General features: G+C 37.7%; 1 protein-coding gene across 1 annotated transcript in view; it reads left to right on the forward strand.

Annotated features, from left to right (window-relative positions):
• The window catches only part of RYR3 (ryanodine receptor 3), a gene marked incomplete at both ends in the record, with an annotated part of 317,059 nt that overhangs the window by 244,272 nt on the left and 49,538 nt on the right, over positions 1 to 23,249 (forward strand). Inside the window, 7 exons of the mRNA XM_083354752.1 lie at positions 8,413 to 8,583; positions 10,306 to 10,365; positions 11,353 to 11,484; positions 12,124 to 12,236; positions 17,824 to 17,920; positions 19,934 to 20,040; positions 20,830 to 20,881. Of these exons, the coding sequence (XP_083210878.1) occupies positions 8,413 to 8,583; positions 10,306 to 10,365; positions 11,353 to 11,484; positions 12,124 to 12,236; positions 17,824 to 17,920; positions 19,934 to 20,040; positions 20,830 to 20,881 (732 nt within the window). The remainder of the gene's footprint in view (positions 1 to 8,412; positions 8,584 to 10,305; positions 10,366 to 11,352; positions 11,485 to 12,123; positions 12,237 to 17,823; positions 17,921 to 19,933; positions 20,041 to 20,829; positions 20,882 to 23,249) is intronic.

The following is a 23,249-nucleotide window of genomic DNA, read 5'->3' on the forward strand; positions in this document are numbered from 1 at the left end:
AAAGGATGAACAGGAATTTTTACTACTGAAAAGAAAATAATACTAAAGTAATATGGTGGTCACTAAGGCTATTGCCTATTATTATAACAAGAGGGTTTTTTTAAAAAAAAATTGTGACCTTAGCTTTTCTCAAGACATACTGAAATATAACTTTTTCAGGTACATGAAACCATTTGTATAGGTATGTACCAAGGCTGTTTAAAATCCCTATCTTGAAATATAGGTTCAATAGCATCATGCAAAAATATGCAATTCAATGGTTGTAAGGCAATTATGAGATGATTCAATTAGGTTAAAAATAGAGTTAAAGAATTAGAAGGTAATCTTTAATAAGATCGCTTGCTTTATAAGTCAGTGTCTCCATGGTTACAAAGGGTAGGATTTTTAAAGAATATAAATTCATATGAGATGTGTTGGAATAATAGTAACTCGGGTTGGTAGCTGGGCTGTTGGTTTAATCCCTGGGCTTGGTAATTAGGTTGTAAACGTTTTGTCTCCGTTCAGGGAGACCTCTTCAGTGCAGTTTGAATTGTGTTCGATTTGTTTGGACTGTTGTTTCTTGAATTTCAGTTGAAGTAGCTCTCTCCTCTCAGTGGTTGGCAGGTGGGGTCGATGTCAATATGTCTGTTCACTGATTGGTCAGTGAAGAACCAGGCTTCAAGGAATTCTCTTTCTCTCCTCGACTTTGCTTGGGTTATAATTGTGGTCCCAGTTAGATCGAACTTGTGTCTTTCATTGTGGATGGACATGAGGGACAACGTGTCTTTTGATAGCTAGGGAGTTCTCGTGCAGTCTGGTAGATAGCTTTCTTCCTGTTTGGCCCACAGAGTTCTTTTCACAGTTGTTGTACTTGACTTGACATGTGAGGCCTGATTTTTTATTTGTTTCTGTTGGTTCTTTAGGTTTTGATAGGATCCATCTGAGAGTTGCAGCTGGTTTGTGGGTTACTGTGAGGTCGTGTTGGCATAGTAGTCTTGCTGTCATCTCTGAAATGTTTTGTATGTAAGGAATTGTGATTCTTTGGCTGTTGCTGTTCCTGTTTTAGTCCTTTTGTTGTTTTGGGCATTTGTGTTGTATGTGTGTAGGGATCTCTGGATAAAGTTACGTGGATATCCGTTTCTCTCAAAAACTCTATATAAGTGTCTCTGTTCTGCTGATCTGGCTTCTGTAGTGTTACAATGGGATTCTGCTCTTCTGAAAAATGTTCTGACACAGCTTTGTTTGTGGCATTTGGGGTGGTTGCTGTGGAAGTTGAGGATTTGGTCTCTGTTTGTTGTCTTTCTGTATACAGATGTTAAAAGGTGGCCATTGGTCATTCTGGTTACAAGGACATCCAGGAATGGCAGTTCATTGTTGTTCTTGGTTTCTAATGTGAATCAGATTTTCAGATTCCAGCTTCCTTCGAGCAAGCATTTGCCAGTGTATTAGGCTAAATAAAGGACTTTTTAGGTAAACAATGCCTCAGAGTCACTTGAAAAGCCCATACGTTGGAAACTTGACAACAAGCTAGAATCTTCCTACTTTTTAAACTAATTAGGGAGTCCTGACCTCCCGTTGCTGTCTCCAAGTTTGGGAGGCAGTCTGGCAAAGAGTTGGGGAAGATCTCATAATGGAGGAAGAAAAATTGCCTGAAGCCAGCCGCCACCCCAGCGGGGGAAGGGCCAGCGAAGAAGCCGGCAGGGAAAGAGTTTCAGCAATCCTCCCAGTTGGGAGTTAGACCCAAACAACCAGGAGAAATGGTCTGGTCGTCAGAGTGGATTAAGTCCAGCGAAAACTCCAGGCGCATCGGAGCAGCCTTGCCATCCCCAAGGGCTTCAAAGGCAGAGGAGGTGGGACGACAACAAAGAGAATACTGCACATTGTATTCCCCAGACCGGTGGGGAGCAGCCAGGCCAGCTGAGATTGAATACTCGGGTGAGTGGAAATATCCGTCTGCAGCCCAAAGCCAATCAATTGACAATTTAGCAGAAAGGTTTGAAGAACTAGAAGTGAGAAGCGCAGAACAGCTCCTGCCAAAAGAGGCCCCCAGCCCCCTTTTCACAGAGCTAACTGCCCTCCATGAGTTCCAATGTTTCGTTTCATTACAAAGACTTTTAGATAAATAATATGCCTGCAACTTGTTTCAATTGTCTCATTCATCGGAACCATGACACCGATGTCTGTGAAGATGTTGTTGATTTTTTGGTAGGTTTGGTTGATTTGGTTGCGTTTGCTTATCACGAAAGTGTCATCCATGTAACATACCCATAGTTTGGGGTTTATTTGTGGGAGGATGATTTCTTCAATTTTTTGCATGATGACTTCTGCGATTAGGCCAGATATGGGGGATCCAATAGGTGATCCTTTCAGTTGTTTATAGACCTCACCATCAAGTAGGTGATTAGGCATAGTTGGAGGAGTTCACATGTGTTTTCTGTTGTGAGTGGTCCTCTTGGTGGATGTGTCTTGTCTAGAAGTTCTCTGATTAGGTCAACTGCTAGGTTCAGGTCTATTGATGTGAATAATGCAGTAACACTGAATGATATCATAGTTTTGTCCTTGTGGATGTGAAGGAGTTTGAGTTTGTTCAGGAATTGCGTGGCGTTGTTTATGGAGTATTGGGAATTGCTGATGAGGTGTTTCAGTCTAGAAACAAAATTCCTTGAAGCCTGATTTACCAATCAGTAAACAGACACATTGACATCAACCCCGCCTACCAACCACTGAGAGCGAGAGACCTATTTCAACTGAAATACCGAAAGCAACATTCCAAACAAGCTGAACACAATTCAAACCACACTGAAGATGTCCCCCTGAAAGGAGACAAAACGTTCGCAACCTAATTAACAAGCCCGGAGATCAAACCAACAGCCCATAAATTCATTTAAATACACATGAAGAAACAGCACATATGCAGAAATAGACATTTGTTTTTGAAAGAATCTCTATTTCATTATCTGCATAGTTTCAAGAGCAGTATTAATGCTGGATCATTCCATACTTTAAAACTAGAGGCTGCATTTAATTGTCTAACAATTAGTGGATTGGACATCACTGGTAGAAAAGAATCTCTGTCTTCCATTCAGTTCATATCTTCATTTTTTACCTCCAGGGGAGAATTAATTATGTGTTAATGATTTAAAAATTAATTCTATTAGAGCCCTAACCTATGGCTTCCATGCACACAATAAATTACCAGCCTTCCACAAATTCCTGAAGTTCAGGAATTTTTGAAGTTCAGCAAACTTCAGGACAGGGAGAAAGAATATTGATGAATCACCTTCTGTGCCTTTAGCTGACAGAAGTACATGTATTTCTTTTGGTACACCCATGTTATCCCTATCTGTATTTATCTATTTCTTCTAACATTTGCAAAGGTATTGCAGAACACCTAATAATTTAACAATATATAACTGCATAAATTATATGTATGCATGAATTACATGTCTGAGGCATGTAACTGAAACTTCCTTTGAACATATTGATTTCTGTGGGAACAAACATATTAGCAGGTAATGTGCCAATAAGAGGACATAGGAACCTCCAATATTTGGCTATTGGGTAGCATATTTGTAATTCTTACAGCGTGCAAAGTTGCTCTTCTAAAATAGGCGACCAAAAGACAAATGGCTTCAGCTATTCCTCAACCTCTAACTCTGCTTTCCTTTTTCTGAGCAAGTTAAAAACACTTCCAAACAAAATTATGAGATGGAACCACACACTCTATAGAAGGGGTTCCCAACCAGGGGTGCAAGATGATATTCTAGGGGATGCAAAAAGATGGGTCTACAAGTTTCAAAATTATAGTGTATATGCATAATTCATTGCCGTTATTTCAAACTTTTGTAAGGGGTACGAGAATATATCAGATGTGTTCTAGGGGTGCAGGGTATAGAAAAGGTTGGGAACCACTGCTCTATAGGATTTAGGAATGCCCTTGAAGTTTTTCTGGCTAGACCAGGTGAACATATCTGTCACTAAAACAAGCATGGAGCTTTCTCACTGCTCCTCAATTTCACCCTCCAACTTCAAGATTGTCTCAATATAGTTATTCACCCAGGTGAGGAGTTCAGCCAAGGAGAAGTTATGCCCTCCCAGCCAAATCTTAAATTGGGTAATGGAGCTCCTACCAGAAAATCTGGCTAGGGCTAAATGGGAGATTTGCCTTCTCCAAAATGTAGCTTTTAAATAAATGTCTCCACTTTTTTCTTTTTAACCAGAATTACCAGGCCAAAGTGATTTTGGAGCATGTGGTGCTATTTCAAAACCCAACACTGAAATCGTAAAGATTAAAGGATTTTTAATTCAATAAAAGGAACAAAGTAAGGAATTGAGGAAATGAGTTACTGCATTAATTTCCACGAGGCTGAGATTTTTATGCTAAATATGTTAATCATTAATTTGTAAACAAACTGAGGAAACAAAGAGAAAGAAGGACATAGAATGGGAGCAAACATAAAGCAATAAAATTGAGTGAAAGATCCTTGATGTATTTTCATATACTTTCTCTGAAAACTTTACTGTTTCCAATTCTCTAAAAGTTTTCAGGACAGAGGGCATGAGTTCAAGCTCAATTAGAGAAATATTGTCCTTCTCTTAGGAGGCCAATGCATGCCTAAGCACAGAAACCTCTAATTTTCTGACTTGCGGAATAGGTAATAATCTTAATCTATGTGTAGAGTTGCCAGCTAGCCTGTGGAGTGATACACCTTCTATAATGGACCTGTCAGCCTTGTGAAAATATAGACCATACATAGGAGTGTTGCTTTGTATCATGTCATATTCCTATCTGTTGTTTTTTTAAAAAGTCACACAGTAAAATAAATTCCGTGGGCCAGGGAGTCTGGTAGGCATCAAAGAAGGCACATTGGTATCCCTGAGATGATCCAGGTTTAATGAACCAGATCAATGCCTATAAGCCCATTTGTGACTTGCGGCCTTTTGTACGTGCCACAAAGAACTGGTAACTGAGAGACATCAGCAGCAGCAATAACAATAGCAACCCATTTGAGAAATCTTCACCCAATCTGGAAAAAAGCACAGAACACATGACAGCTCCAGAAGTCATTTCCATTTATTATTTCAAAACCTGTTACTGAATTGAAGACAAGAGCTAGTATTTGAACTTTTAAAAATGTGTCTTCCCAGTATCCTTTATGTATTATAGAGTACCTTAAATATAATATAACACAGCTTCATAAGTGGATGAGTAGGTGTAGATAGATTCAGTAGCTCTTCACACCCACACGTATCTCAACTCAATATTCCTATTTATGGTAAGCCACATTGTAGAAAATGCAGAAAAAAATCAGAAACCATAAAAAAAAAGAAATCGAAGGAAAGATATGAAAGAAAACAAAATGTACCTATATCTAGTTAGATTAGCACCATTCACTATGGTTTTTTTAGTTTTCTTCCAACTTTATAACACATTTGTAACACCGTTCTCTTCTTAGGAATTTAATCACTTCCATCTACGATTTTCTAATCTAGGTCATATCACCACAATATACTGGTCACTCACTTTTGTATTTCATCTACATTAATTGCATAACAATTTTCTTCTTTTCCCTTCCTGTTTTTGTTTCAACACTGACACAAACACCCAGACACAGAGTCCCCTTATTTTTATGTTTCTTCTGATACATTCAGCTCTCCCTTTCATCTAACAAAGTTTGCAAAACACAGCCATATTTTTTCATTCCTTGCAACAGAATACCCATTTTCTTTCAATAATTTGTAGATTTAAATTTTCCCCATCTTCCTGTGTTTAGTCAATATTCAACCAATTTCATTTATTTGATCTAAATAAATAGGTTTCTGCTATTTATGCTTTTCTTCACACCATTTTTCCAGACAAATCTACTTTGGTTTACAATGAAGCTAATCATTCATGTTCTTGGTGAACAGTATGGCGTCATCTGCATTCCTAGTCAATAGACTTCTAATGTCACCACAAATTTATCCATAATACTACATAATACTACCATAATACTATTTAACTACAAAGACATCACATGTGTCTTATTTACTCTTCGATACTGAACCATTTGTTAAACATTCCATTAATTTCCATGCATTTATTTCCATTGTATAGCACTCTTACTTACTTCAACTCCAGACTTTCACAATATTTTATCATTCAAGCCAATTCCCTTTATCGTACATTCTCTAAATGAGTAATCATACCAAACATTTTATGATTTAGTCGATGCTGCTATTTTGTAACTTTAGAGAACTTAAGTGCAAAAAAATTCAGTGCAATTGTCAATTTCACAGCATTTGGCAGTAGAATCAGACTGATGCTGTGAGTCCAACTTTGCAGGAAGCAATGAGCTACTTGCACAGGACACAATTATTCTTCATTTTCTTCTCAAAACCTGAAGGCCATAATCATTTCAGATGAACAGAGTCCTGTCTCAATGATGGATGGGAAGATCTGGGATGTAGAAGATTTGGTTTCCCATTCCCATTTTTTTTCTCCTGCATTTATAAAGAGCAAAGTACTGTACATACATGCCTAATTCATCTATGGGATAACGAATAGAAGAAAGTGAAGAACTAAGCCCATTGTCAATCAGCATATAACAAAAATGAATGGATGCTCTTAAGAAAGGTTTCATTATTTATTATGACTGTTTTGATAATTGTCAGTAAAGGTTTCCTTTTAGAAGAACTGGAACTTGGTGGCAGAGACAGAATGGATAGGTGGACAGACAAAGAGACTGAGATTTATGGTCACACAAACTGAAAAGATTCCTTTATTGGGGGGGAAAGGGGGGGAAAGTTGTATCAGATATTCTCCTGCCTAAGAGAATAGTGACGCCATTGAGTCCTGTGATAAATTGTGACATTCGTTTGTCTGTTCTGAAAGTCAAGTAACAATGTCATTAAAATTCACTGCTACTATAAAAAAAAACTTTTTGAAGGCAAACAAACAAAGCTTTAAGGCAAAGTGTTGCAATGGTGTGTCCTTGAAGAAAGCCATTGCATAATATTTTGGTTCCCACTGAACTGCCAAAAATAAAGGAATTTATATAAATTCATATATTACAGTATTCTATTAAAAGGAGAGCTTAGCAACAATTTACAAAATATGTGACTGCCCTGAGCATTCTTTTCTGTTTTAACAGGAATTATGTGGAAATTAATCATTATTAATACATCAGTGTAGAGTACAGTGTAAGGCCCTGAGCCTTCAAATCTCCTTTGCAGAAGGAGAAGACATGGTGAATTAATAGAAAAGAGTTGCTAATTGTAGTAGATACATTATCTGAGCCCAGTCTTGTCAATTCTCATCAGAATCATTGTTCATCTTTTTTATGCATGGGATTCAAAAAAGATAACATTTGTAGCTGTTTAGTTTTAATATATCCCTAGTATCATTTTAGGGACGCAGTGGCTCAGTGGGTTAGGACGCTGAACTTGTCGATCAGAAGGTCAGCAGTTTGGCGGGTCAAATACCAAGTGCCGCATAGCAGAGTGAGCCCCTGTTACTCGTCTCAGCTTCTGCCAACCTAGCAGTTCGAAAGCACGTAAAAATGCAAGTAGAAAAATAGGGACCACTACGGTGGAAAGGTAACAGCGTTCTGTGCGCCTTTGGTGTCTAGTCATGCCAGCCACATGACCATGGAGACGTCCTCGGACAAGCGCTGGCTCTTCGGCTTTGAAAAGGAGATGAGCACCGGACCCTAGAGTAGGAAATGATTAGCACGCATGTGCAGGGGAACCTTTACCTTTACCTAGTATCATTTTGTTAATGATAAACTGTAATACTGTTGCCCAGAGCTTTGATTTACTGCCTTAGTTTAAAAAGTTTTTTTCCCAGTGACACTGTACACTGCCTGCATCATGAAGAAGTTAAATGTAATGCTAACCTTAACCCTAACCCTAACCCTACCCTATTTAATGTCTTTTCCCAAAGGCCCATTCTCTATATGCATCAGGTGATTAAAGCTGTTGACAATGTAATCAGATAATTTGACAATGATTTTACAGCAAAATAGTTTTCTAGTGTGCTTGCTTACAGCTGTCCAATTTTGTAGAACTCACACTTTGCATTTGTTAGATGTTGTATGGGCACATATCTCAAACACTGAAACCCTCAGAATTATAAATGGTTATCATTCTTTATCCATTTCAAATGATGTTTTTCTCTGTGTGTGTTATATCAATATATACATACTCAAAAATTAGAGGTATTTATTTCCTTGAAAATTGCAAAGATATTTGAAAATTTCCATTTCTAAATTACTTTTGTTATAAAATGCCACTAAGATAGTCTCTTGGTTCACTTTGGTTTTCCCATTCAAAAGGATTTTGCTTTAAGATCTAATATAAATATCTGAATTTAGTTGCATAATTAGGAACAATAATTATTTTAGTATGAAGGAAATAACGACCCTTTGCATTTTATATGTCTCTTTTTTGCAGTCTGGAGGTCATGATCAAGAACGAAAAAAAGCAAAACATAGAGGGGATTTATATTCAATACAGACTTCTCTGATTGTAGCTGCACTTAAAAAAATGCTCCCCATTGGGTTGAACATGTGTACCCCTGGAGATCAAGAGCTAATTTCTCTTGCTAAGTCCAGGTACAGCTGGGTAAGTCAACAATTTGCTATTATTTATTATAAGCTGTAAGGTTTCAAATAAAGACATGAAGTATTTGAATCTGAAAGGGACAAAGGTAATTCAGATCTGATGTTGGTACACTCAGCTTGTTGACAGCTCTTTCAAGACACCACAACTTTTGATTCTTAGGGAAATACGTGTTCAGGTGTTGCCAAACTCTGTAATAATTCCTTAACACTTAAAACTAAGTGTTTCCTTGAGCCTGAATTCAAGAAACGCTCCTTTAAGGAGCTGCAAATATGTATAACAAGGATACTCATGATGGGTTTGAAGCATTTTTGCAGTCTTCATATATGAATACCATACACCTCTAGAAAGATACAAAGCCTGGAAATTATCAAACAAATAAATTTAAGAAAGGCTTATTAGAGGGATGGAGGAGGATTTGATTTGCCAGTGTCCATTTAGTATATCCAAAATCTGAGACATTTTTAATAATAATAATAATAATGATGATGATGATGATGATGGTGGTGGTGGTGGTGGTGGAAGGGACCTTGGAGGTCATCTAGTCCAACCCCCTGTGCAGGCAGGAAACCCTATACCAAGGGTGTCAAACTCAATTTCATTGAGGGCCGCATCAGCATTGCGGTTGCCCTCAGGGGGCCGGGTGGGTATGGCCTGGGTGGGCATGGCTTACTGGGTGGGCGTGGCTAGAGTGCGTATGACCTACTGGGTGGGCATGGCCAACTCTGCATCGTTCGCGTCAAGGGTGCCTATGGGGGCCTGGGCAGGAGTGGAACAGATCTGAGGGTCTCTGGCAGGAGGAGGGTCTCTGGGCCAGGGCCAAGGCAGAGGGGGCCATTCCCTCACTGTTTCCAGGATGGCTTCGCGGGCCACATGAAACCACTTCGCGGGCCGGATCTGGCCCCCGGGCCTTGTGTTTGACACGTCTGCCCTATACCATTTCAGGCAAATGGCTGTTCAGTCTCTTCTTAAAAACTTCCAGTGTTGAAGCATTCACCACTTCTGGAGGCAGGTTGTTCCACTGGTTAATTGTTCTAACTGTCAGGAAGTTTCTCCTTAGTTCTAGGTTGCTTCTCTCCTTGACTAGTTTCCATCCATTGCTTCTTGTCCTGCTTTCAGGTGCTTTGGAGAATAGCTTGGCTCCCTCTTCTCTGTGGCAGCCCCTGAGATATTGGAACACTGCTATCATGTCACCCCTCACTCTTCTCTTCGTTAAACTACACATACCCAATTCCAGCAACCGTTCCCTATATGTTTTAGCCTCCAGTCCCCTAATCATCTTTGTTGCTCTTCTCTGTACCCTGTCTAGAGTCTCAACATCTTTTTTACATCATGGTGACCAAAACTGGATGCATCTGTCTGTCTGTCTGTCTGTCTGTCTGCCTGCCTGCCTGCCTGCCTGCCTGCCTGCCTGCCTGCCTACCTATAATCTTTTCTCCTGGTGTTATGAAAAGTATCCTCCTATTCAGATACTCAGATTATCTCACAAATATATTTTAAAACATTTCAAAACCTAGCAAACACACTAAATATTTGTGTATTATTGAACTTTAAACTACAGAAGGACACATAGGTACAGGAGGTTTCTTACTACAAAACTTTGCTCTCTTTATTTTTATTTTATATAGAGTATGCAACTATATCCCAATAGGTTGTGTTCTGTATTATTATTGGTCAAAATATATTTAAGAGGACCCAGATCAATATGTCTTTATTTATCTGCAGAAAGACACTGAAGAAGAAGTTAAAGAACATTTACGCAATAACTTGCATTTGCAGGAAAAGGTAATATTCAAAGTGTTAAAAAGTCAGTTAAATATATTTCTGAGATCAAAAAGCATGTTAATATATTTCATCATTTAATAGAGTAAATCCTATAGCTGAGTTATATTTTTATGAAGAAATAAATTAATAAGCAACATGTTGATTTCCAGATGGTGTGGTTCATCTTTTACCAGCTCTGGTGTCATGCCAGGGAATAAGTATGTCACTTATAGATAGCAAAACTTGTAGCTAGCTAAAGAGCTTACTGGAAATTTACTGAACCAAATAGTGTGGCCATAAAGTATACCAAGATAGTATACCAAGAAAGTATACCAATCCCAACATGCTGATTACAAATTTCCCCAATTTTCCACTGGCAGGTAATGTTAATGTTGAGTCACAGACAGGATAAGTGTGGCACAGAAAAGAAATATATTTATACTACAGCTAATTTCCTCCAGAATTCACTAATTGTATAACAGTTTTTAAGACGAGCACAAAAAATTTTCTTTCCTTTAATTTTACTACAAGGGGAAAAACTAAAAACAAGCTGGTAAGTAGGGTAAGAGAATTCCTCCCTAGTACCATAGATGGGAAGAGACCTTTAATAAGAATCCTATTGGACCAAGGTAGGCAGTGTCCAGGAAAAAAAGATATTTTATTTATTTATATTTCATTATATTTTGTGTTTCTAGATCTCCCATCTCCCTCAAGGAGGGACTGGAGATTGTCTGGGTACAGTCTGCAAAATCCTAAAATTGTATACTCATAATACAATAGAGCTCTGCAGTGTCTTCCTGCCTTTGATTTTGTAATGTATCATTGTATTATCATTTAGAAATATCACATTTTCTTACTCATTCCTCCTAGCAATAAGCATCTAGCTTTCCCCGCTTGCTTCAGTAGAGTGGTGCAAAATAAAATGGTGATAAATTTTATTCAAAGAAGTGTCCTATGCATTTTAATATTAAATATTCCAAATAGTGGGTCATATTTTTTGATGTGTAGTCAGACGACCCGGCTGTGAAATGGCAGTTGAATCTCTACAAAGATGTCTTGAAAACCGATGAACCTACTGATCCTGAGAAAACTATTGAACGTGTGCAAAGGATCTCAGCAGCTGTCTATTATCTGGAACAGGTAAAAAAATACTTTGTGTTTAAAAGTGAGACATATGGGTTGTATATCCATGGTTAATAGAGTAAATAGGAACTCTAGAGACAGATCCTGAACAATGAAAATAGCTGGGCTGGACTGGGCTGAGCATTTTATATCCAGGCAAATTCTGTAGCCCTTAGGGATGTTTCTGGAGGAGTAAGTAGGATGTTGAGACAGAGCAGGGAGAATGGATGTTCACATACTAACACCAGTCCTTGATAGCGTGCGAGGCATATTTGCAAAGTGATTATAAGGTGATCGAAAGTTAAAACATAAAACATTATTATTTTTATACAACAGTTACGGTCTAATGCAGGAATTTACAATCAAGCTACAAGCTTCCATATACCGCCCCCATACCATAATATTAAAATGATTTAAAGATTTTCTTGAGGAATAGTTAAAATTTTAGGAAACCACCAAACCTAATGAGATTTCCATTTTCTGACTGTCATAGGTTTTAGAACAAAAATTAGTTTTTTGAAATTTCCAGTGAAAATTCTACTTTTAATTGGGGAGGCAAGAAATGTTGTTAACATATCATATAATATAAATGTTATTTTTTGTGTCATTGGACCAGGTGAGAATCAGTTAAAATATCTTTATTCATCATGTCCATAGGTTGAGCAACCATTAAGATCAAAGAAAGCAGTTTGGTACAAACTCTTGTCTAAACAACGTAAAAGAGCTGTTGTAGCTTGTTTCAGGATGGCACCACTGTATAATCTGCCCAGGTACATATTTTTTAAAAAATGTTTATATAGGCTATTTCTGAGTACTGCCTGCATTGTTGAAAAGCATAATGCTCATCTGATTCTGCAGTGGGAAGGTATGAACTAGAGATAATGGCTTGAAGACTCAGCATACCCTTTTTCAAGTCCCTCTTACAGTCTTTCTGGGCATGAATGTATTAATTGATTGATTGATTAAATTTCTATGCCACCCATCTCATCTATATAGCAACTCCGGGCAACTCTGAGCCTGTCATTCTCTCTCAGCCCTAGGAAGGAGGAAATGGCAAACCACTTCTGAAATCTTGCCAGATAAACTGCAAGGATAGTCCAGTTAGTTGCCAGGAGTCAAATGACTTGAAGTCACCCACACTATTCATTACTTCTATCATTATCAAATGTTTTCAGGGTCTTGCAAATTAGCATCAATGGCCTTTGGTAAAGTTCCATCATTTTTAACCTTGGTGGAGCAGTGGGCTAATGCCTCCTTAAGTAACACCAGCTGCCTGCAATTAGTGCAGGTTCGCATCCCACCAGGCTCAAGGTTGACTCAGCCTTCCATCCTTCCGAGGTAGGTAAAATGAGGACCCAGATTGTTGGGGGCAATTAAGCTGACTTTGTAATAATGCCGCTTGGGGTGTGTGTGAAAGCCCTAATAAGCAGGCATATACATAGAATGAAGGCTACTGCTAAGCTTGTAAGCCGCCCTGAGTCTTCGGAGAAGGGCAGGATATAAATGGAATTTAAAAAAAACAACAATGTGTTTTAGAGAAACGTCGGATTACTGTACTTTAAAATAACTGAGTTGAGCTTTATTATGTGAATTACCTAGTTATTCAGTGTTTTGGGAGATCTTCTCCCAGATACATAAATCGAACCCACTCCAATCTAGACTGGGAACATGGAAAAAAGAACTGTATATTTAAATATAGTATCTTTTCCATGCAACATCACTCATTTAAGGATTTGGTACAAAATTAAAAAAAACAACATTACTTTCTAACGTATATCAATTGTATGTTCAAAGTTCATAGAGATACATAGCTTCACCAACATTTGTCAGTTCCAACCTTTCATCTCTTTCATTCAGCACTCACTTAGGTAGCAGTCAGTGCCTTTGCTTGCAATGGAAACTACATCCATGAATCAAACAAACAAAATAATTTTACAGATGCTACAGAACATGCACAAAACTAGCTATGTATGTTTTTGGCATCAGGAGAATAGGAGAGGCGGTGGAAGAAGAGCGGAAGAAGGCTTAACATTGTTGTGGGGAGATTTTCTCTCTCCCACATATGCAGCTTTGTAAAGACGTATTGTTCCCGAGGTTCTTTGAAGAGATTACTGGATATTTTATTTTGAATAACCATGATTGTCTGCATATGCTATGCAATTAGCATTCTTTGAAAACAATTACCAACATGCTTCTTATATGCAAATCTAAGTTTCTGGCATTTTCCTTTTTTTTTAACTTGTAACTTATTTGAAACAAATGGGAATTCAAAATGTGATAATTAATTTTAAAAAATCTGAAGATTTGTTTTATACTCCACTCCTACACACTAGGAGTTTTGGAGGAGGGCAGCCCTTTCAGATATAATTGCATGATCTTCTTGACTGAAAATTCAATGTTCTTCACAATTTGGAATTTCTCCTGCCATTTAGGTCCTTTTAGTTTTCCTTTCTAACAGCTACATTTGTAATAAACTTAGTGAGACTATTTTCTAGTACATATGCATAGTAATTATCTTAAGCTACTAAGTAACGTAATTCTTCATATCAAATTATACATAGTTGGTATTGTGTAGTGGGTTCTGGAGAGTAGGAAGGACGCGAGGCTGATGAATACAGCATAACAGCTCTTTATTAGGTGGAAGTGACCGTACTGGGGAATAGGGGTTACCTGCACTCTTTATATACCTGGCCAGTACCTGGCCAGGTACACAGCCAATCAATCGGATTGAACTTCTGTTTCCCGCCGAAACTGCTTCCCGCCAAAACAGTTACAGTTCAACGCCTCCTGGTGGTGACTCTTATACAAATGCTTTAGGTGTTCCTTTAAGCCTGATACATAACAGTTGGGTTGGGAAATAAGAGAAGATAAGCATATCCGCAGAAGGCAAGCTTTCTGTGTTGTGGTCTTTCGTCCTCTCCCTCTGGCTTTATTCTTTTTAAAATTTATTTATCAAATTGATATGTTGCCCATTTCAGCAGTGCATAATAAAATAATGAATAATTGAGGTTGATATATGAGGGAGATTTAGTCACTCCAAGTCAGGTAGGGATCAAAAGAGCCCTTAGCATAACAGAAATTCATGAAAGGAATGCCTTCCCCTACTCAGCTGTCTTTTGTTAATTGGAGACATCTCCACTGCAAGGGGAAGAAGACGTCTGTGAAATCCAATACCTGACAATCCAAGCAGCTTTTTGTCTGCTCTTTGAAAGGCTGTTTACATGAAAAGAGGGAAACAGTCATTCTCAACAACTTTATTTTTGTCTTTTGTTAAAAAAAATCTATCTCCTTCCCCCCCTCCCTCCCTCCCTCCTTCCTTCCTTCCTTCCTTCCTTCCTTCCTTCCTTCCTTCCTTCCTTCCTTCCTTCCTTCCTTCCTTCCTTCCTTCCACATAGCAGTAAAGAATGGAAGGAATGTGGAATGGAAGGAAAGTGACATTATTCTTCTTTAAGAAAAAACAAAAATTCTCCATCGTCTTATATTTAAAGAGATTATAGAAAGTCTGACTGAATATTGGGGGGGAGGGTGAGTTTTCACTGCACTCAGCAATGAAATACAACATTCTGGTTTACCCATATTAAACTAACTGCTATTAAATTAACTGCACATTTATTGAAGTATAACGTTATACCAGTAGCAATTAGCTACGTTACAAACTTCTATAATCTTTCATAATTACATAATTTCCAGGGAGCTATTGGAAAATTCCACCTCCTTTTTCATTAACCACAGTTTAGTACTTGTTGGAACCCCAAACTGTGATTAATATTATGATTTGAAGGTCATATAACCATAATTCTAAGTAACTCCACCGCAACAAATTACTTTTACTCTAAAACTGGAACAATTATTTCAGTACTGGGTTTGAATTGAAGAAGGTGGGGAGAATATTTTGTGGGTTTGAAATTCAGCATGGATAATCCTGCCATAATCACTGCCCAGCTTCAAACATAATATTACAGCTTCACATGGTTTCTACCAGCATGCATTTGTTAAAAAAGACATCATGCCAAACAAATCTGATTGCTTGCTTTGACAATATGGCTAGGTTAATGAAGCAAGTGGATGTTTAGACTTCAGTAATGCTTTTGATAAAGTATAATACAGAGTCCTCCTAGACCAGACATGTCAAACACAAGGCCCGGGGGCCGGATCTGGCCCGCAAAGTGGTTTCATGTGGCCCGCAAAGCCATCCTGGAAACAGTGAGGGAACGGCCCCCACTGCCTTGCCACTTGCCCCAGTCCCATCTCCTTCTGCCAGAGACCCTCAGATCTGTCCCACTCCTGCCCAGGCCCCCATAGGCACCCTTGATGCGAATGATGTAGAGCTGGCCATGCCCTCCCAGTAGGCCATACACACTCTAGCCACGCCCACCCAGTAGGTAACACCCACCCTGGCCACACCCACCTGACCCCCTGAGGGCAACTGCAATGCTGATGCAGCCCTCAATGAAATTGAGTTTGACACCCCTGTCCTAGACAAACTGAAATAATGTGGGATGGATGGTTCCACTTCCAGATGGATTCAGTTGGCTGAATAACCTTAGCTGCCATCATCATCATCATCATCATCATCATCATCACCACCACCACCACCAACAACAACAACATTTAAATTTGTATGCCACATGACTCTCAATAACTAGATGGGATGCTCATAAAATGTGTACATGGCACCAAGCGGGGGGGGAATTACTAAATAGGTTCAAAGATCAAAAGGATTTAATTAATATGAATGTTGGGCGCTATTTAATGAAATGTTCAGTGGTAAGAAATGTATCTTTCTGCACTTAGGCAGTAAAACAAGATGCTCATATGTAAGATTCTTGTCTCAGTAGTAGTGCTTGCAAGATAGATCTGAATATCCTAAGAGACCACAGGTGAGCCAGTAGTGTGCTGTAGCTGCCAAAAGAATCAATGTAGTTTTAGGCTGCATCAACAGAGGTGTAATGGTAGGATCCCAAGAAGCTCTATACTACACTGACCAGATCACATCCAGAATACATGCCCATTTATAGTCTCCACAACTGTTGGCACTGGAGTATCCGTTGCTAAAAGAGGCAGTTGATAAGTGAGTTGCACCTGATTTTACCTTTTTCACCATGGTTGTCAAGCAAATCACTGCAATTGTTAAGCATGCATTGATTAAGCGAATCTGGTTTCATCCACTGATTTTTGGTTGTTGAAAGCCACCTGGGAAGTATGCAAATGCAATCACAGAGATGCTGCAACCGTTGTAAATACATGCCAGTTGCCAAGTGCCTAAATTTTGATCATATGACTTTGGAGATGCTGTGAAGATTTCAAGTATGAGGACTGGTTACAGATCGCTTTTATTTTTAGTGCTTAAGTTACAACACTTGTAACTCTGAATGGTAGTTAAATGAATGGTTGTAAGTTGAGGACTACCTATAGTTAAAGGAACTTGGTTTAAATAAAGTGAACTCTAAAGGGGGCGTGATTGTGGCCTTCCAATATTTTAACGATGTCACAGAGCAGATTGTGTGGCTATATTCTCCATAGTATCTGAGGGTAAAGAAACAAACCAATGAGTGGAAACTTTATAGAGGGAGATTTATATAAACTTGAAATAAGGAGGAATTTTCTGACTATGGGAGCTTGTAAACAGTAGACAATATGTGCCGACATGGTATGAAGATTCCTACATTGGGCACTGTACTAAAGACCTACATAGAAAGAATTCCATGCTGTGCAGACTTATTAATTATGGAATAACATAAGGTACGAATCAAACAATTATTGCATTTTAGAGAAACCACAGTTTAAAAATCTTGGCTTAAAGTTATAAGAGAAGCGGATGGTAAACCATATTGATAAGAACATCATAATCAGACAAAGTATAAAGAAATAGCATAATTAGACTCATGTTTTAAACTGGTTATATTAAAAAAAAGTAATCCTAAAGTAAAATACTCAATAAAGGTCTGAAATTGATAGTTCATGTTTTCAGTTCATTTGCATTCAGTGGACAGCATAGAGGTAAGGAGTCAATTTAGAATTGCATCAAAGTGTGTTTTCCCCCTAACTGTCTTGATTGAAAAGAATAGAAAACCAAGGGCTTTCATCTATAGGAAACTGAATTCTGAAGTGTTCAGTAAAATATGAGCATATCACTAGCCTTCTTTTCATGTTTTTGATACAGGTATCTATCTGGTACAGCTTATTAAAACAATACTTGTCATCTATGTTATTTAAATTTTGCTTAACATTCTTTAATTTTAATAATTTTTGAATTGAATTGTACAGAATCTATTGGCTTTACTAGGTGGTAACTTTCTAAGCTTTTTTATTTTATTCTGCTTCCCTTCTGGATTTCATTTTCACCCCTACTCCTAGGCACCGTTCTATTAACCTGTTCCTTCATGGTTATCAGAAATACTGGATAGAAACAGAAGAATATTCCTTTGAGGAGAGACTAGTTCAGGATTTGGCTGTAAGTACAGATATAATTGGGCTAAGTCCACAATGTCTTCTTGCTTATACCTATAAACACTTTCATATATACCATCCTGAGCGGCCCAACCACATTTTATACCATGATATGAACAGTGTATCAAATCTTTATTTTGTTACAGTATATATTTGGACTGAAATTAATTTTAACTGTTTTCTTTTTAAACTAATTAATTAAGCAGTGATTTATAGAACTATGACTTTCTGTATGTGAGACGATAAGTTCACCCTACTTGCCAATTATAATATTTACTTTGCAAGGCAGCAACATCCGACAGTGTAGAAGAGACTAATAGATTTATGAGTTAATGTCTTTATGTTCCTTAAAATGCATTTGCACAATGATGCAGTATTTCAACTAACTTGACATAAGCTAATTCTACATCGGTATTAGGTCGAGAATTACCATGTCTCTTTCAATTACGCTTCACAGAAGGTGGCACATCACACATTTATACTTCTGGGTTTCTCAGTGTTCTCTCAATGTTTTTAAGAAGATGATCCCTGCACAAGTAGATCTCTTCGATAATCATTGATAATATTTTTAAAGGGCAAAGGTTCCTTTTTTTTTACTTAAATGTATTGAACCGATGGACAGATTCCTCACTTAAATATAGCTATTACTTTTTTAATATAAAATTGTGGAAATCTCTGAGAAAGACAAAGTGAGAATTTTCTAAACTGCTTCTGTGCTAGTCCATTGCAGCATAAGGAACAAGGAATCATATGGTAACTTAGCAACGAAAACATCTCTTACCCCATCAACACAATAATCCGATTACTATTCCCATTCATCAGATGGTAATATTTAGTTGAGAATATTATTGCAGGGAGGTGTGTAGCTGGTAAATGGCATATAACTACACCTAGCTCTCTTTAGAGAGTTTGCTTTGATATTGTTAATTTGTTGTAAAACATATTGAATTTCCTATGATGGAGATTATACAATTGTGTTCTGTTTGTGATTAAGCAGATATACATAAAACTTTGGTCAAGGGCATGCGAAGGAAGGAGGAAGGAAAGGAGGGAAGGAAGGAAGGAAGGAAGGAAGGAAGGAAGGAAGGAAGGAAGGAAGGAAGGAAGGAAGGAAGGAAGGAAAAAAAGTGGGCTTTATTCATCCGATATATACACTATGTCTTGAACATAGTCATTCAAACTGAAAGAACTCTAATTCCCAGGGTAAGAGAGAAGAATGCCAATTGCAGATATGAATTGCTTCCTTTGTTACCAATTCCAGATGATTTGATGGTGTTAATACAGCAGTTTCCAATCTTTGTTGCAGAGGCAAGCATGAATACTCTAAAGTGTAGTGAACATAGGGAATGTTCATGAAGGACAGGAGAATGAGCTGCCACCAAGACAATGATCAAGCACTCACAGCTTGAGCCTATTCCAAGACACAAATTTCTTAAACATTTCAGACCTGCCCCTTCCTGGTTTACACAAAAATGAAGTGAGGGAAGGGGAAAGCACATTCAGATTTGCAAAATTCTATTACTTTAGGTGTAGAATAAAAGTAGCACCGGTCTTTATGGCATTGGTTTCTTACTCTGATCTACCTTATGGGGCTAAAGTCACAAAATACACATGACGTGCTGACCTATAGTGAGCAGGTCTAGAAGAATCTAGATAATCAGACAAACCAAATCTCACTTCAGGTAATAAACTAGATCTTTTTCTAGAAAAAAAAAAGTCTGATTTTTAATTAGGCTCAAGATTTGTCCATTACAGATTCTGGTTGTGTGATCCTATACAATTTTATTTATAAGTAAACACAAATCAATCCAAAGGGAATTAAATGTGTGAACATTTTGCTATTAAAACACTGAGTTTTTTTATAAGAAAAGGTGTTGCGTAATTGAATCTTTCAGCTAAAATATCAGTATGAAAATATAAAATATTAAAATATGGAAATGATAGTTATCCCATTTATTTTTTCTCTCTGCTGTTACATACTTTTTATGTATAAAATTCCAATGCAATGTTTGCACAGACTCCACCCAAAACAACGGAAGAGGAGGAAGAAGAGGATGAAAAACATCCAGATCCTCTACACCAGATTATTCTTCATTTCAGTCGGAGTGCTCTCACTGAAAGAAGGTAACTAACTTCTTACTTCCCTGCTTTCCTTCCTGCCTTTCTTATGCTACCCAATTTTACAACATTAAAAATAACGACATACAATGAATTTGACGAAAGAAATGGCAAGGAATAACTAGTAAGTAATTACAAGATGGTGATGCATACAACATATCAAAACATCTTTATTTTTAAAGATACCGAGAAATACTAAGTTGGACATGGCATCTGTTCACATGGTTATTTTCCAATGTTTCCTGGATTTATTTATTTTTTTAAGGCAAAGGGGATACCGTGCTATTTAATGCAGCCTTAATCTTAAAGATTAAGGAGCAGAAAGAAAGATAATGTTAAAAGTTGAATACATATATCTTTTTTGGATTGCACTTGCAAGTTTCCCAAAATCCTTTTAACACAACAATAAAACATTTAGAATTAATGAAAGTTTTCTGTTATTGTAGGAACTGATTTTGTATTTGATACGATCAGAGATAATTATCTGCTGGGTAGGAAAGCTATGGCTGGAATCTTTGTAACCATTTCCAAGGCACAATAGGAAAAAAAAACATTCTCATGTGAGGTAGATAGATATATTTTTCAGTTGTAAAAGCACTTGGTAAATACGTGTTTTAATAAAGAATCTGATAGGGAATCTACAAGCCTATAAGCTTATAAGATCATATCATGTGTCATGGGGCTGTAACAAGATGAAAACTTTCCCTGCTTTAATAAATCCTGGAACTTCAATTCAGTAACTTGTAAAGCCTTTCCAGGAATAAATTTATTTATTTATTTCATACTTTTCTGCAGCAAACTAGAAAACGATCCTTTGTACACTGCATATTCAGCAATGATGGCAAAGGTGAGTAATTTAAATGTATACCTAAAAACAATTTATTTTTAGAATGCCATCTCTGCTTTTTCAGGTACATCTGAAATCTTAAAATAATATTCAGCATTTTCTATTTGTTATTGCCATTTTATTGTTACTAATAGATTCTGTTAATGATGTTGCTAATCCATCTATTTAAATGATTGTATCAGCAAACCATCAAACATAAATAGAAAAAACAAGGTAAAGAAAGAGGTAAAACTACCCAACAGCAAATTTTGGAGGAAGAAGTATTCCTAGTAATAAAAGATAAAATTACCTTTGAGTTGAGCTGGATTTCATAGTGTTTTCATTGAGATATTTGTAGCTTTCACAGCAGTGAAATATATAGAAGGTGATTATCGCTGCCTTGTTCAGGGACATCTTTTATTTCCCAGTCTAATCTGCAGCTTGAGATTTTCTGGTCCATTAGTATTTCCTGCTGAAAAATAAAGACCAAACTAAAATTTGATAAAAGAGCCTTGGTGGAGCAGTGGGCTAATGCCTCCTTAAGTAACACCAGCTGCCTGCAATTATTGCAGGTTCGCATCCCACCAGGCTCAAGGTTGACTCAGCCTTCCATCCTTCCAAGGTAGGTAAAATGAGGACCCAGATTGTTGGGGGCAATTAAGCTGACTTTGTAATAATGCCGCTTGGGGTGTGTGTGTGAAAGCCCTAATAAGCAGGCATATACATAGAATGAAGGCTACTGCTAAGCTTGTAAGCCGCCCTGAGTCTTCGGAGAAGGGCGGGATATAAATGGAATTAAAATAAAAAAAATAAAAAAAATTCTTCATTAAAGAATTCTTCAACAGTTGCCCTCATGTTGATGAATCTGGCTCTTGATCTTGTCAATTTAAAGTTTCTCCTAAATGTAGAGATTTAGAATATTGTAGGATCCCAAAGGTGCTTTTTCATGAGGTAACTGGACTTTCTTGTTTTTCTTTGAATAAGTTTTGCTTCTCATCCAAGAAGCTTCTTCAGCTCTGAATGGATGGTGGGGAATGAAAGGATTTATAGTCCTTGCAGACAGCTGTTCATTTGCATTCTTTTAATGAGTCATTTAAAGCTACCTGAAGGCTTATTTGTGTCTTCAGAGTCACCTGAGTAGTGCAAATGGGTGTGGAGCCTTCTTGGAACTGCTGAAAGGACTGTGTTGTAGACTGGAGATAGATGATGTCAGATCCCTCCTCCTCTGTTGAGAGAGGGCTGTTCAGTTTTGACATAGATGGCCTCTTTGACCCCTCTTTCAAACCAGTGGTCCTCTCTGTCCAAAATGTGGACTTCGCTCTCTTAGAAAGAGCGGCCTTTGTCTTTTAAATGCAGATGGACCACTGATTCTTGTCCTGATGGGTTTGTTCTCCTGTGTTGTGCCATACATTTATGAAGTTGTTGTTTCATTTCCCCAATGTACAGATCTGCACATGGCTCACTGCATTGTACTGCATATACCACGTTGCTCAGTTTGTGTCTGGGTGTTTTATCCTTGGGGTGGACAAGCTTCTGCCTTAGTGTACTCTTAGGTTTGAAGTGTGCATGTATGTTGTGTTGTTTGAAGATCCTCCTGAGCTTTTCCCATAGTCCTGCAACATATGGAATGACTACGTTGTTTCATTTATTGTTTTCTTTGTCTGTTATGGAGATGCTCCTGCTAGGTCTTTTTTGAGATTTGATGAAGGTCCATGTGGCATAGCCACATGTTCTGAGGGCTTCCTTGATGTGTTTTATTTCTTTTTCTTTTCCTTCTTTGCTGGTAGGCAGGCCTTCAGCTCTGTGGTGTAGAGTTCTGATAACTCCCATTTTGTGCTCCAGTGGGTGGTATGAATCAAAATGTAAATATTGATCCATGTGAGTGGGTTTTCTGTCTTCCTTAATGTGTAAAGCACAGACCAGGAAGGCTAGATTATTTTCCTTAACATCTTCACGTGATGTATTTGTCCACCGTGTTGATATGTTCAGTGAATGCTTCCAATTCCTGTGTTTTGATCTTGACCCAAGTATCATCCACATACCTAAACCAGTGAGCGGGTGGAGTATTATGGGATCTTAATTTCCCTTCTTACTGTACATCTTTGGCACACATAGATATCCCTACCCAACTCTTTCTTCTTTGTTTATTCAAAAACACTCAACTCTGAACAAAATCATGACCAGATGTAAATATGTGAAAACATACGAAAAGATGATGTGCTGTTTGCTTCTTTCAACATTCAAATCTTTCAGCCTTATTCATCATTTCCCCCTATTTAGTAAACATTCCACTAAAGTATGTACATTTATCCAATTGCTCTGTTCGTATTTTTGCATCATTTTCTCTTTGAAACACAATTATCTTGGACTTTGAGACATTAATTTGCAA

This window comes from Vipera ursinii, assembly GCF_947247035.1.
Source record: "Vipera ursinii genome assembly, chromosome: 1".
Classification (NCBI taxonomy): domain Eukaryota; kingdom Metazoa; phylum Chordata; class Lepidosauria; order Squamata; family Viperidae; genus Vipera; species Vipera ursinii.